General features: G+C 38.9%; 1 protein-coding gene across 1 annotated transcript; it reads right to left on the reverse strand.

Annotated features, from left to right (window-relative positions):
* Window positions 1–892: 892 nt before the first annotated feature.
* LOC124215712 (tubulin glycylase 3A) lies at window positions 893–13,591 on the reverse strand. Its single transcript, XM_046619418.1, has 9 exons — window positions 12,719–13,591; window positions 11,566–11,677; window positions 10,444–10,655; window positions 6,053–6,460; window positions 5,746–5,950; window positions 5,091–5,181; window positions 4,769–4,966; window positions 4,331–4,590; window positions 893–1,200 (listed from the first exon to the last, which is right to left on the reverse strand). The coding sequence occupies exons 1-9, from the start codon at window positions 13,589–13,591 to the stop codon at window positions 893–895; spliced, it is 2,667 nt and encodes an 888-aa protein (XP_046475374.1).
* Window positions 13,592–14,062: the final 471 nt, after the last annotated feature.

Raw genomic sequence — 14,062 nt, forward strand, 5'->3', positions numbered from 1 at the left:
AGAAAATACTGGGATTATCGTGAAAAGCTTAGATATCAATGCTCTGTTTCAAAACGCTTTAAAATCGTTAACAATCATAACAACTCGTTCAAGTTTACTCTACGATAATTAATTTCATTCCCGAAACTATCTTCTACAAAATCACTGAAACAGTTGTTTTTCAGCATAGTCAATTCGATATTACCATTCGTTAATCATGATCAATATTGGTGCAACATTGTAAAGATTAAATGTCTAACGATGCTGACATGATAAAAAAATTGATCCAGTGTATCTGTAGAAAGGTCTTCTGAAAACAACAAAGCACCAAAGAGTGAAATCGAAAGAATCTATCAGATTTTTTTAACCATTTTCCAACAATTTGAAGGGAAGTATCAAAATAGTTTCCCGTAATAAAGCTTTCTTTTAGACTGAATACTTTGAACATGCGATCTTCGTTCCCTCGAAGTACAATAATTTGATAAATACCCAATGCGCAACTATTTTATGATCAGATTGTTAAAAACAGTTGATCTTTGGTCAACGAACTTCTTCAATACACGATTCGATACGAAACTAGGCGTAACATGTTTTCTTTCAGCACATTTTGCAGTGAGAAATAATTGTTTAAATATAAATTGTCGTTGTATCTTTATTCGATTAGTTCATTAACTCACAGGGTTACGGTCTACTAAAGGACAAACGATGTCAGAGCAGCGTTAAAATAATGTCAGGTTGGAGGGGAAGATGAGAAAAAAAAGAGGAAGACACGACGGCCACATCATTTGTCGACTGCTTTCATCAGCCATTGTCACGTCCAGGCAATCGGGGTGTATCGAAACCCCGCTTGGGTACGTAGTCAGGAAGAGACGTCAGGCCGCAGAACGTGATCGCGGATGGAAATCGCGAGGCATCAGCGTATAGTTCCACGGGTGGATTTCAAAAAGTCGATCAAATCCACGACACCAGGGTCGCGGGCACGCGGCATCGACGGAGGCGCGGTCCAGGCTCGATGCTGTTTTCCCCAGGGGTTACAGGACTTCTTCCCTCGGGACTTTTTCTCTTCCTCCTTCGAGAAGGGCGTGTCCTGCAGATTCATCGCTTTCCCAAAGACGAACATACACGAGCCGAGGTACGGCTGGAACTCCGATATGTTCTGCTTGTAAGCGAGGGTGAAACCGCCCGTATCCGCGCTGGGATTCAGCGGCAAATCGAACACCACTGAAAATTTATACATCTCGGTTACTCGATTAGCCACCTTATCCTTATACCCAGCATTAGAAGAGATTGCGGTGCGAAGGTTTGCCGAAAAAAGAATTCGAATTCGCGGTCGAATTGATCTTCAGAAAAGTGGTAATGATGTTGTTTTTATTGTTTTTTTTTATTTTTCTACTACTAAGGAAAGAAAACATCATCCGTAACAAAAACGAGGACACACCAGTTTTTGGATTTTTGAATTTTTTTATGGGCTGGTCCCAAGAACAGCGGCATTTTTCTATCAAAAATCGATTTCCTACTATTTGTAACAATATCACGAATGACGAATAGAATTAAAATCATTGGCATCATCCGTGGGAAATTATTTCAAGAAATCTAATCGAACTTTGCTGAAGTCATTTGGCCCATTGCCTTACGAGTTACTCGACTGCCTAGATTTTTGCAGGCAAATTTCAAATTCAGCTGCAACGTATCCTTTTTGCTGGCAAAGACAAAAAAAGACGGTCAAACAAAATTTATCCAAAAGACTCATGATATAGTTTGCGGATGAAAACTTAACATTCTGAACTTAGTTTCAACTTTGTAGATTATTCTAATCCTAACTTTCAGCATGTCATCAGTGCACATTTTTTCCGTTACTTCACATCAAAAATCATTAATACACTGATCATTTTTTATTTCCAGCAGGATATATAGCAAGATTAATTACTGAGATTATGCCAGGAATACAAAAGATTACAAACGATTAGAGATTGCATGGATCACGAAAAATTGCAAATATTGCAAATGATTAAAGGGATTACAGGATGATTACCAAGATTGTAACAGGATTTCCAAATATTACAAACGATTATAGAGATTACAAGGATTACAAAAATTGCAGAGATTGCAAAAGATTAAAGAGATTACAGACGGATTAAAAGGATTACAGTTAAGATAGCAAAAGATTACAAACGATTACAGACATTGTTGGAATTAAAAAAAAAGTGCAATGATTACGAAAGATTACAGGAATTAAATAAAGGTTACAAAGATTACGACAAGACTGCGAAAGATTACATACGACTACCTACAGAGATCGCAAGGATTATAAAAATTTACAAAAATTGTATGGATTGCAAATGATGACAGGTATTATGGGAAGATTACAACGATTTCCCGGGGATTACAGACATCACCTGAGATTAGATAGAGATTGCAAGAAGATAACACGGACCACACAAGATTACAAAGAACATATGAGATTACAGTACACCAGATTACAACAGCGATTAACCTCTCGCCTATACCTTGCTATTCTAAATTTTAACATTTCTATATTTCGAATTTCTACATTCAAAAATCGTACAAAACAGCTTTGGACATTTTCGTAAATTTCGATATTGCGACTTTCCTATCCTCCGATTCCTCCACATTTTACTCACATTCTGCATGAAGGAAGTTCGAACTAAATTTTAATTTTGCAATGTGTGCGAGAAAGAAAGAGTGTGAATATGAAAATGAACGAAGGCTTGAAGCATGAGAATTTTCACAAGTGGATGCGGGGGCGGTTCCGATGCGTGCTTTATGACTTGCACTCGCCGTTATTACCCGGTTCAGTAGACACAACAATAAAACGTTACGACGCGCTTATTCAATGCTATGCCAGGAATCCCAGGAGGGAAGACAACGTTACAGAACACAAACTCCGTGGTACTTCAGGACCATATAACAGAAATAGAGCTTTAGATTATCAACCGCAACGGCAATACGTGGAATCCTACTGATTGTTAAATGCGATTCTGATAGCTGAAACATCACCTTGGCAAGCCGAGAACCAATGGGACATCAACTTGCATATTCTTCGGAGTAAAGTGGTCCTTATTTGGTTTTCAGTTTTTAGTTTTGTTTTCAACGGACATGTCAACTCAATATTGGACGCAATTTTACAATACTACAGGTTTTCGCGTTCGAAGTATCGCGAAATTTGCAAGTTGAAACAATAATTATGTTGGTGAACTTTGGGATTGCACGAATGACATACTGCAATTATTTGTCCTATAATTATTTATCATTTCAATCATTCTTTTCATCGTCGGTTGGAAAACAAAATTGAAACTGCACGAGAATTCTAATAACGATCATGATGTTCATTCATAGGATCAAAAATTTATGAATATCGAGACTGATTAAAAATTGTCGTTAAAACAATCCTCGTCAGCAAACAGTATGCAATCATAATTCACCGCTGCTTTTGCACATTACATAATTATGGAAGAGCTTCCGGTACTCATTTTCGATGTAGCATAGGTGAAAATGGAATCGACTTTGATGTGCGACGTGAGTCGTCAACGAATCGGAAGTATCGGATTCGAGTAGAATTCGATGGTAAGTAAACTGTCAATTTTTTGTACACGCACCGTCTCAGTTTCGAAAACAATCTAATTACTTTCCTTCTTGTTTTTTCCGTTAAATATGACAATATACTGCGGATAACTGGTGACTACGAATTATTCAGTGAGAATTACAGCAAAAACTTGCTTTTCATTAGAACAATGCAGTCATCTTTTCTTTTTGTTTTTTAATTGGTTGATGTTCTCAACTGCATATGGAGATCATTTTGATATCAACAGACAAGAATCGTAATCGAAAAAATTCTGTCTCGAATCCGTTTACAAAAATCCCAGAACCACGTGCAGAAATTTTCCACAAAAGTAATTTCACCATTCAATCATTTTTGCATGTATCAAATAACGAATAAATACCGAGTCGTCGATTTGCCATTAATTTTCCAACGAGTGAATACTGTTATGGTATAACGTTATAATAACTCGAATGGTAAATTCGAACGAGGTTCAAGTTGACAGTAATAGTAACGTGAAGAAAAGATTGAAAGAAGAATCACTATTTTTCAACCTTAGATTAACTTCGAGCGGATTAAATCCGTAAAATATCAGTTTTTCAATGTTGCATTACACGTTTGCAGGATCTCAGACAATTCCAACGCTGCGAAGCAACTGACTTTTTCCAAAAATCCGTCGTTACAATCACGTTACGAATTTCAATATCACGGATTTTACCTGTAACCTGTCGTTCGAAGAACTACCGATGCGTGTGAGCTGAAGCTTAAGTGTCGGGAATCGAATCATCAAACCTTTGACCAAGCTTTCCAGCACAGCCGGATATAGACGCTCGGTTATCTTGAGGCCAGGCGGATGCATTCGAGGGTTGGTATTTATCTCAATAAGCCAAACGACCAGATCTTCCGTGACCATAAAATCAGCCCCATAAAGCTCAAAGCTGCACCTTCGTTTGTCCATGTATTCCTGCGAAGCGAGCATCGTCAAGACAATAGCCTCGGTCATTTTGGGATATATCGTGTCGAAGTAAGGCTCCCCATTGTGGCCAACGTTCCTGTAAAAATGTCCACGACCCGAAATCCGTTAGCTTATTTCATTTGTTGATTAGTATAAGAAATAGGATTCGCGATATCTTCAGCTGAAGTTACGACGAGTAATCGAAAAGGTGAAGAACACCGGATTGTACGACACAAAAAAAAAAAATGGTATAAATTCCCGATACGATGTATTACTTTAAGTAATCGTTCAGCCTCTCGCAATTCCAATTCTCATCGGGAAAAGACTCCTCTAAATCATCCGTCTTATCAATTTTACATCTTTTCTTTCGCCTGTCGATGTATTTCTCTTGGACGGCCGTGTTACAGATGTGAATCGCCTCGTGGTAGTTCTCGAATGTAAATGGCTTCGAACTGAACCGCAGCAACGCTTCGCTGGGATCATCATTTTACAGAAAATGAAAATCAACGTTTAGAACAATGTATAAATACACCTGGTTCTACTTTTAACACGTTAAAGTCCTGAATGTAGTCTTTTTAGTATGGGAATTGGAATTACTCGAACATCCATATCGTCAGTGGAAAGGTGTTGGTCACAAGGTACCACTGCCGAATGTCAAACTTTGTTTGATTAACCAGCAACGGATGCTCTGAAAACAGTTGAAAGAACGGTGTAAACATGGTTTTTTTGTCTCGCCCATTCAAAAATCTCAAACTTTGTACGACGAAGAGATACTGATGGACTTGCACATGACTTGCCAAACAGATGTCCCAGAATCCAATTCCTACTTTCCGCCAATGCTATCGAAATCAATGATGGCCTTTGGTTTGAATACTGCGAAATCGTCGTTACGGTATAAAATAATGAGAGAATGCTTATAACTCATATTAATCATCATATTCTCATCACGGTTGTATTTCGCAACTTTAAATCTTGGATTGCGATCGAATTATTAGTATGGAAAAAATAGATTTGAGCCGAGTAACGAAACTCTCTCTTCCAAATCGAACAAGAAAAGAAACTTCTCACGACCAGTTTCTATCTAACTGTATAATACTTACCACCATCAACATCGAAAGCCTTGAAATTTCCGCTGGTCATTGAACATCTTGGCATGGTTCCATGACCAGAAATATGGACAAAGACTGATTAGCATACCCCATTTCGCAAATCCATCATCAGCCTATCGTAGGTATAATTCTAAAGTACCGACCTATGTACTTTTGCACTATGTAATAATCCTTCGGCCTGTTGTTGACCTTGTGAAGGATGTCTTCGAGCTTGTGCGATATGCTTATACCGGTGCCACAGCAGAGGTCGCTGGGTTTAACGATCCAAATATTCCTCGCTCCGCTGAGTTCGTACTGCGGATCGACTTCCTTCAGATTCTTCAGAACAGCGAGTGCTTTCACATAGTACTCCTGTCATGCGGTATCGCAATAAATCAAGTCTCTGACAATGATCTCTTCGTGAAAAAAAAAAAAAAAAAAAACCACAGACATTCCGATAATTAGAATTACCTCGAGTACTCGTTGAGGATCCGATGCTGTGATACGTAGGCCATTTTTTCCGTGCAACACCTTGTCGTAATCGCTCAAAAACTGTTCCCACTCAACACCACTGGGATTAACTGCGTCTCCGACGTCGAGTTTCTCGTTCCTCTCAACGGCCAAGAAGTCCTCGCACTTTTTCAGCGCGAAGTCGAGACTCGTTACGGCGACCGGCGTCTTTCCCTGGTCAATGACCTCCCGGCCGTTCTGAATCTCGCTGACCAACCATTTCAGAATTCCCGCAGCCGCTGTTCTCCTAAAGTCCTCGACGAAAGCGTTCGCATCGCGGGTCAAGTTGTAGCTTCTCGGATAGTTGACGGTTGCCACTCCGTCCTCGCAAAACCAGTGCGCACTTTGCAGAAGGTGAGCCATTCCGAGCTGTCGGCAGAAAAGCGCAAGCTTTGCGCTTGAGGAACCAACGAAGTAGGACTTGGAATACAAATGAATGATTCCAATTCATTACGAGTTATACCTATACACGGCAGAAAAAACCGATGGATTTTGGAAATTTGTCACTCCGCATCCGAATATTCAGTTTGATTGGGGTTTGTCTTATTCAAAATTACGTTGATCGAACTTTATTTACACACTTTTTAAGGTTCTGTGCCTCAGAAGGTAAAAACGGAACCCTCGTAGGGTGACTTCATTGTCCGTCTGTCTGTCAAGACCCTTTTTCTCAGGAACAGTTAGAAGTATCGAGTTGAAATTAATATCACATACTAGGATATACGGTCCCTTGGCAGTGTAAAAAATTCAAGCTTCTAGGCTAACGCCATCAAAAGATACGGCCATTTATGTCACATATTTTGATCAAATCAAAACCTATAGGGTACCTAATCTGACGAAAAAATTATGGCAAAGATGGTCAACTATCCGAAGATACTGTCTCCAAATTTCAAGTAAATCGTTTGAACACTTTTTAAAATATCACGAGAGCCGCAAAACTTATGTTACTGGGTGGAATAGTTGATGTTACTGTCAATAAAAAAGCTTACTATTGATTTATAACGACGAAAAAATGTGTTAATGAAGCTGGATCTGCCTACTTTTGAATAACATAATTCTCGATCTAAAATTCCCGAAAGTAGCCAATTTTTTCAGCCATCTTATATCAGTATAATATAACCCATAATATTGATTTTAAGTGATTTCCACTAATTTATATCCGGTTCATTGATTTCCATTGTACTAAGCGATTTCCATTAAGGGGTTGTACATACACCTGGGTAGGTAAAAAAATGGACTTTTAAAAAAGACGCCCATTCGAAAGTACTATCCTTTGAGTGTCTACCCTGGAAACTTCATGAAGATATTCGCAGTAATGACGAAGTTATAGCGTTTTGTAGCCGGCCGGGTGAGCAGCGACAAAGGCATCAAAAGAAGGAAGAATAAGGTCGACACAGCAGAAAAAAGATCTAACGGAAGCGTCGACGTCTCAGGAAGATCCGTCATATGGCCCCGGAATCGACGATTTCATGTAAGTTTAAAATAAACCAGTTATTTCATTGTCAGTGTAAGCTGTACTCAAAATTTTCAATGCGTTTTTCTCTAAATGGTGTTTTCAAAATCGGTACTAGAAATATCTCCGCGATTACTGGACCGATCGGGATCTAGTTTTGCACAGTTATGTTTCACAGAATAATCTAGTACTTGTCGAGCCGTTTTTTCGATACTTGCTATAATATTTTTCTTTTTTTTTTTTTTCTCTCATCGTAAGTAGTGATCAATTTTGAGGCACAAAAATTGCCTGTTTTTTCGCACGAAATTGAATTTTTAAATTCCCACTCGACAAGTACTTGTTTTATTTATCTACTTGAGGAAATTTTTGTTTCTTTTTTTTTTATTTTTTCCAGGCATAAAATGGCGGACGCATGCCTGATACCGCAAAACGCTATCAACAAAAACACGATCCAGAAAAACGACTGTAACTTTTTCATCGTTCGAAATTTTTCAACCAAATTTTTACAGCATGTATACAAAATGTCACACTTTGAAATATGTATAATGGTTGTTCAATAAAATTGTGTTTTATTTACTAAAAAAATTGTAACACATAACCCTAGTTTTAGTCGTCCCTGGTATATGTAAACCCTGAATTTTCAGTGTCACGCCTGATTTTCAACAATGTCCCAGAGTCCTGAAAAATCTTCAGTGATTACCGGAGCGAACAGAATGACGGAAAATGACAACGGATAACTGGAATTCAGTAAAAATCACCCTGATCACTGGGTAATGATCGAAAACCAATGGAAATAATTCGGTCAACTAGAAATCAATGAAAGTATAAGGTGATAAGATCGAAGCCAACAGAACGTTGACGAATCAAGTCCATTTGTAATATCGAGTGACGTGCGATGATTTTTGATTATTTCACTAACCCCAATCGATTTCTTGTTATTTCAAATACGTATCAGTTTTTTTGATTCAGGAACAATTCGATTTCCAACTTTCAAAATCATGACTTCTTAATTGAACGAATGGACCCTCGCTCCGCGCTTTGAGCGACCGCGAGTCCGCACTTTCGGCCACAATTACCAACGAATTATTGAAGCTTTCGCGCGGCTTGACACTTCGTTTGCTTTATCATTCACCCCTGATTGGAATTGGGTCCCCCGGGGATTCGCGCCGAGATACCCATCGGCCTAGCAAATCGTGTGACCATACGTTGGACCTTGATTTATACCGAGTGTGATTTGAAACTCGCGGTATCAACAGCTGAGGGGCGTTTATTTTTCACCCCAACAATCGCTGACGCATCGGTATTATTTGCATTAGGGTTTTCCGTTGGGAAGCATCATCATTATTTTTTTTTTTCCTTCCCTTATGAAAAACATGCTGTACACAGCAAACAAGAAACCCTTGTTAATCCAATTTATTTCTTCATCAATCTGATTTTAAAAGGCCACTCTTGGAATTAGAAGTTTTCAGATTTGAATAACGGGGAGAAAAAGTTTGTTTTTTTTTCAAGAACTTTTACTACACCAACGTATTTGATGACACTGGCTTGATCTTGGAAGCATCGTGATTGAGTTCTCCGTAAAATTGTGAGGTTAGTAAAACCCGTAACTCGAACGGTTAAAAAGTCATAAACCTTTGCTCAAAAGGCAATTCTATATAAGAATTCGACTTTATTGGCCAAACTATTGACTCTGGAAAAGAATTCAATGGGCACTCCTGCAGGCAATTTGATTTTCTGTCAAAAATAACTACAAGTTGAATCTTGAGATTGTATCTTTAGAATCAAGTGAAAAATTATCAGTCTTAAAAACCAATTATTTGTACAGATTAAACTTGGAATATCTTTACTGGCTGAACTATTGACACTGTGACAAAAATTCAAGTGACACTTTTCCATTTACAGAGTCAAATTTTTCAAAAAATTCTTTCCGCATCAAGTCCGTACTGTTAAATACAGCTGAGTGGTAATAATGAAACAAAAAACTGACGCCTTTGCCATACTATTTAAATGTGAAAGCTTTGAATTCCAAGAGCGACCATTTGAAATTGTATTCAAAAGACATCTTTTGATCACGGCGAAAACGAGGAGTGAACTTTCAATTTGAGCAGGAAAACTTTTCCGTTCGTGCGAATAATAAGCCCGAATCGTGAAAACTTCGAATGGTTAGAATTTCCGAATCGTTAAAACTTTGTCCGATCTAGTTCAAGCTTTCAAATGTTTCCAAGTCCCAGGCAGACAGTCGCTGGGATTTTAAAAATTTTCCGTAATTTCTATCCGTACCCAAAATCTTGTTGCAATGTTAGAAAACATCGAAGCAAAATAATCATGCGAGGGAAATCAATCAGCTTCACGAAATGTATTCACGAAAAATCACCGTGTATCTATTTTATTTTATCGAGCTGCTGCTGCTTAGATTCCATGCTCAGAAAAATCACTCTACTCCACACGACCGTTTCGCCTGAATCTTTCTTTGCGTCTTTTCACCGTCTTCCGTACGACTTTTCACCTCAATGTTGTCTGAGATGTTGCGAAAGATTGATCGCCTGTACTTTGAGCTATTGTTAAATGTAAAACCGAATCTTCGATCGGCACGCTTTTTCCAACTATCGTAACTTGGGGTTCCGTGAAATCGTTCGACGAAATCCCGGCTTCAAAATTCAAGCTCTGAACTCAAAATTCTGCTCACCTCTACAAAAATGCTACATTTTTTGTTATCTTACACAGTTTTCAGAACGATATTGTTGCTATCAATTATTCTTGAATAGTCACGTGCCGATCACACGTTTCGAATACCTTGACAATAACTCGGAAAGTGATCATATCTATGGGATAAAAATCAATTACACGCGTATGAAAAATAGAGATAGAGGAAGAAAGCTGGAGAGACGTAATTTTTTATCACCTTGGACGTGTAGATAAAGGATTTTTGAAATCTGTTGAGAAGCGTGTCATTTCGTAAAGTGCAATCCCAGTCGACGAAGTTGTTCCTACAATCCCAAATGAAATCTGGCGCCCGGTGGCGCAGCAGACGGAAAATCAGCGCTTTCTCGTTCACAGTGCCGTCCGCTTCTCTGAGATTGCCCAAGGAATTCGTATCTAAGCTTGCGACGCTTCCTAGATAGACGTTAAAATCATTTTCTAGTCGCGTCGTAACGATTCTCATGGTAAATACACACACACACATGTATATTCGCATAAGGCTTGTAAACGCGCGCACAATTCGCGCTTTGTAAGTGCGACTTTCGCCACACCGGGATATAAAACGAAATGGAATTGTCCAGTCCTCGTGAAACTGGGTTACAGTCTACGAATGAAAAACAATGTTATTTATACCGTTGCAAATAAAAGAAATTCGTCGAGGCAACTGGCAAAAGAAAAAGAAAACAATAAAAAAAAAAAAAAACAAGAATCGTTCCGTTTCATTTACAGAAAGAAGGAGAAAAAATATAAATTGATCATCAGTTCAGTAATTTGTACCGATTACGAGACGAAAAAGTCGCATCGTTGAAAAAAAATGGTGCAAAATTATAAGTGTTTCTATTCGGACTTGATATTTCTTGCAATAATTCTGAAAAAAGTTAAAGATTTATCGTGCACTAATTCTACACAAGGGTGCAAAATTTTCATTATCGAAAGAACAAAATTACTGGTCTTCACTACAGAAAAAATTCTTCTGAATATTTCGCGCGAATTTCTACCACATTGACTACTAAATCTAATGGTCAAGTATTCGAAGCAGTTAAATTACTATGTTTTCAAAAATTATTCATTTTTTTGAATTATTATTAACTAATGTCAGGAATAGTGTTTCACATTTTCACCATTTGTCCTTGCTGAAAAATAGAACTTAAAGCGAAAGAGTTTTCACAAAAACTTGCGTCCGGTAAATTGGCAGGATACGTTCATGTGTTTTTGCATTTTCAGTTTCGCCTAAGCTTGGAAAACAATTCTGCACAAGAGTTTTAACTTGAACATAAACGATGTAGAAATTGGCGCTAGGAAGACACGCGATGCTTTTACTAACCGTAGGGAACTGTCCTGGTTTTGGTAGCTTCGTATTTTTGCACCCAGCCTCTCTCCTCCAACGCTTCCTGGAGTTTTGGGAGCTCTCCTCGCAGTAGAAATATTTTATGCCTCTGCGGTGAAATTGGTTCGTGCAAGTCAAAACAGTGAATCAAAGGCGTGTGCAAAATCTACGTGATACAATACATCTCACACGATATGTGGGGTTTATTGCTCATCTATCAAGTATTGGTTGTATGTAGGATAAAGAAAGATTCGTCGAGTGTCGGTAAAAAATGTTTCACCAAGTGAGAACGTTTCGACCAACTTCAGACTACGATCAAAATTAAGACAATATGCTTAACTAGACATTCGCTTGTAATAGACATATCTGTTTTGTCAACCAGATACGTGTCTTGATATGTTAAAGGATTATCCTTAATGAAAAAGATACGAAAATCTTTTCACTTTGCTTCTTTCTTCGCAGTACAAATGTGCAATTCACCCAGATATAAAATATAACCTCAAAATTTGTTTCCATTATCTATATAAGTAAATGTAAATCCGAAGTAAAAGTGTATCTAAAAAAATTGATGAGTTGTGAAAATTCTTTGAAATCTCTTGTACATCAATTTCTAGAACGTGGGCTATAACTGGACTGAGGTTTTATATGTAAAAGTTTATGAATTCTAACGATAAGTTTGAAGACACATTTATTGCTCGTATATTACATTCACACGCGAAAGTGAATTTTATCGAATGCACGATAAAGTATCATTAAAAAACTATCATCGTATAAAAATTGCAATGAATTTATTCCTGCAGTTAAGAAGGAACATGCGTATTGGCAAGTAAAAATACTTCATAACGGTGCTAGATTTCTGTAGTTAGATTGAAAACAAAGAATTTCCACAAAGATACGTCGGAATTTTAGATACATGCAATGATGTTTGAAAAATGTTGAACACCACAATTAGCGTGAAAAAAATTGACGTGAAAATGAGAATTGAGAACACATTTTCAGAATTCCTGTCAAGACATTCCAAACTAGATACACTGAACTTTATACATACCAAAAGATAAGTGACAATGCAAGGATCGTCTGGTTCCTGGTATTTTACCAGTTACGTTACAATGACGAAGTAGTTTCGTTCATCGAGAATAAACGGACTCACCATAATCGCCTTTTCGACCTTCGACTTGATCTTGTAGTAAAATTCCTTCCTCATCCACTCGGTAACGCAGCATCCTTTCTCGGTGCGTATCATCTTGGCACAGCAATCATGAGGGTCCTTGTCGTTCGGACAGCAAGAACAATGGTCGAGCGGGGATTTAGGGAAAAAGCCGCACTCCAATGAAGCGACGCTGTTAACAACCCCGACTCTCGGTTCTTCGTGGTCAGGAAGAGGCCACTGCGCGATCATCTTAGGGTACTTGAATCTGTTGTAAGGATTCGGTGGACTAGTCGGCCTCTCGAAACACTTTCCGGAATTGCACTCGAGGAATGCAGACACCTTTCCGCTTCCAGATTCGCGAGTCGACATCGCGGACCGAACGCTGCTTTCCGGTGTCTCGGTAATCGTCTTTTCCGATTTCCCTTCCAATTTATCAGCGACTCGTTCCTCCTTCTTCTTCGGATCGGTAAACCGCGCAGCGTCCGAAGTCGAAGAGGTTTTACTGGAGGAACTTCGTCTCCTATTCGAGCTGCCGGAAGTCTGAGAGGCACGCTTCGGATCCACATCCAGTTTCGAGCTTTTCTTCCGTTTTACGGAAGCTGAGGTTGATCGCCTATCGGGCCTTCCTTTAACGCTTTCGTTCTCGGAATACTCCCGTTCGGAAAATTCGCCCTCGCGGATTGTCTTCCTTGATGCTTCCTTGATCGACTTCCTCCGGTCCTCCGATAATGATTTCTCCGAACGAGACGTCGGTTCTTCACCCGGCGAAACGGTCTCGTCGACTTTAGTGACAGGTGAGGGCTTAATTTCGGTCTCTGGTTTGATCTTGGATTGAGATCGCTTGATTGACAGGCTTGATTCATTCTCGGACATGTTTGTTTCTATTTCTTCTCTTCCTTACCTTATCCCTTCTCTTTTCGAAATATATGCAATGCTTACAATACCTCGCGTGTCCTGCTTGTCCCCGGAATTTAGCTTTAACCGAATATTTTATACGTAAATAATATGTGACAGTTTCATTTTCGCTGAATTTGGTTATGGACCAGACATGTTTGGACTGAAACCAGACAGCCCTATTTTTCGTCGCTCAGTTCCCACCGTTCGACGTTACTTCAGCCACCGTGTTCGGCTCAGTCACGTACGAAATCGATGATAAATTCACACTTGTCTCGCCGACTGATAAATGACGGTGTGGCTCTGCAGAGATCGCTGCATGCGAGGCGAGACGAGGAGAGGAGAGGAGAGATTTTAACAACCCTTCGACAATGCGAACTTTTTCGGAAGACGAACAGCGATGTTTTCACCTCGCCTAAAACTCTCTGCATACACAATCTGTAATACACC

This window comes from Neodiprion pinetum, chromosome 3 (assembly GCF_021155775.2).
Source record: "Neodiprion pinetum isolate iyNeoPine1 chromosome 3, iyNeoPine1.2, whole genome shotgun sequence".
NCBI classification, from domain to species: domain Eukaryota; kingdom Metazoa; phylum Arthropoda; class Insecta; order Hymenoptera; family Diprionidae; genus Neodiprion; species Neodiprion pinetum.

Bases quoted from the DNA above. Each gene is read 5' to 3' on its own strand.
- LOC124215712 (XM_046619418.1), bottom strand. From the start codon at position 13,591: ATGTCCGAGAATGAATCAAGCCTGTCAATCAAGCGATCTCAATCCAAG. The intron at 11,678-12,718 runs GTGAGTCCGTTT...ATTTCACCGCAG, and splicing joins AGGTCGAAAAGGCGATTATG to AGGCATAAAATATTTCTACT. The intron at 10,656-11,565 runs GTTAGTAAAAGC...ACGTCTATCTAG, and splicing joins AACCAGGACAGTTCCCTACG to GAAGCGTCGCAAGCTTAGAT.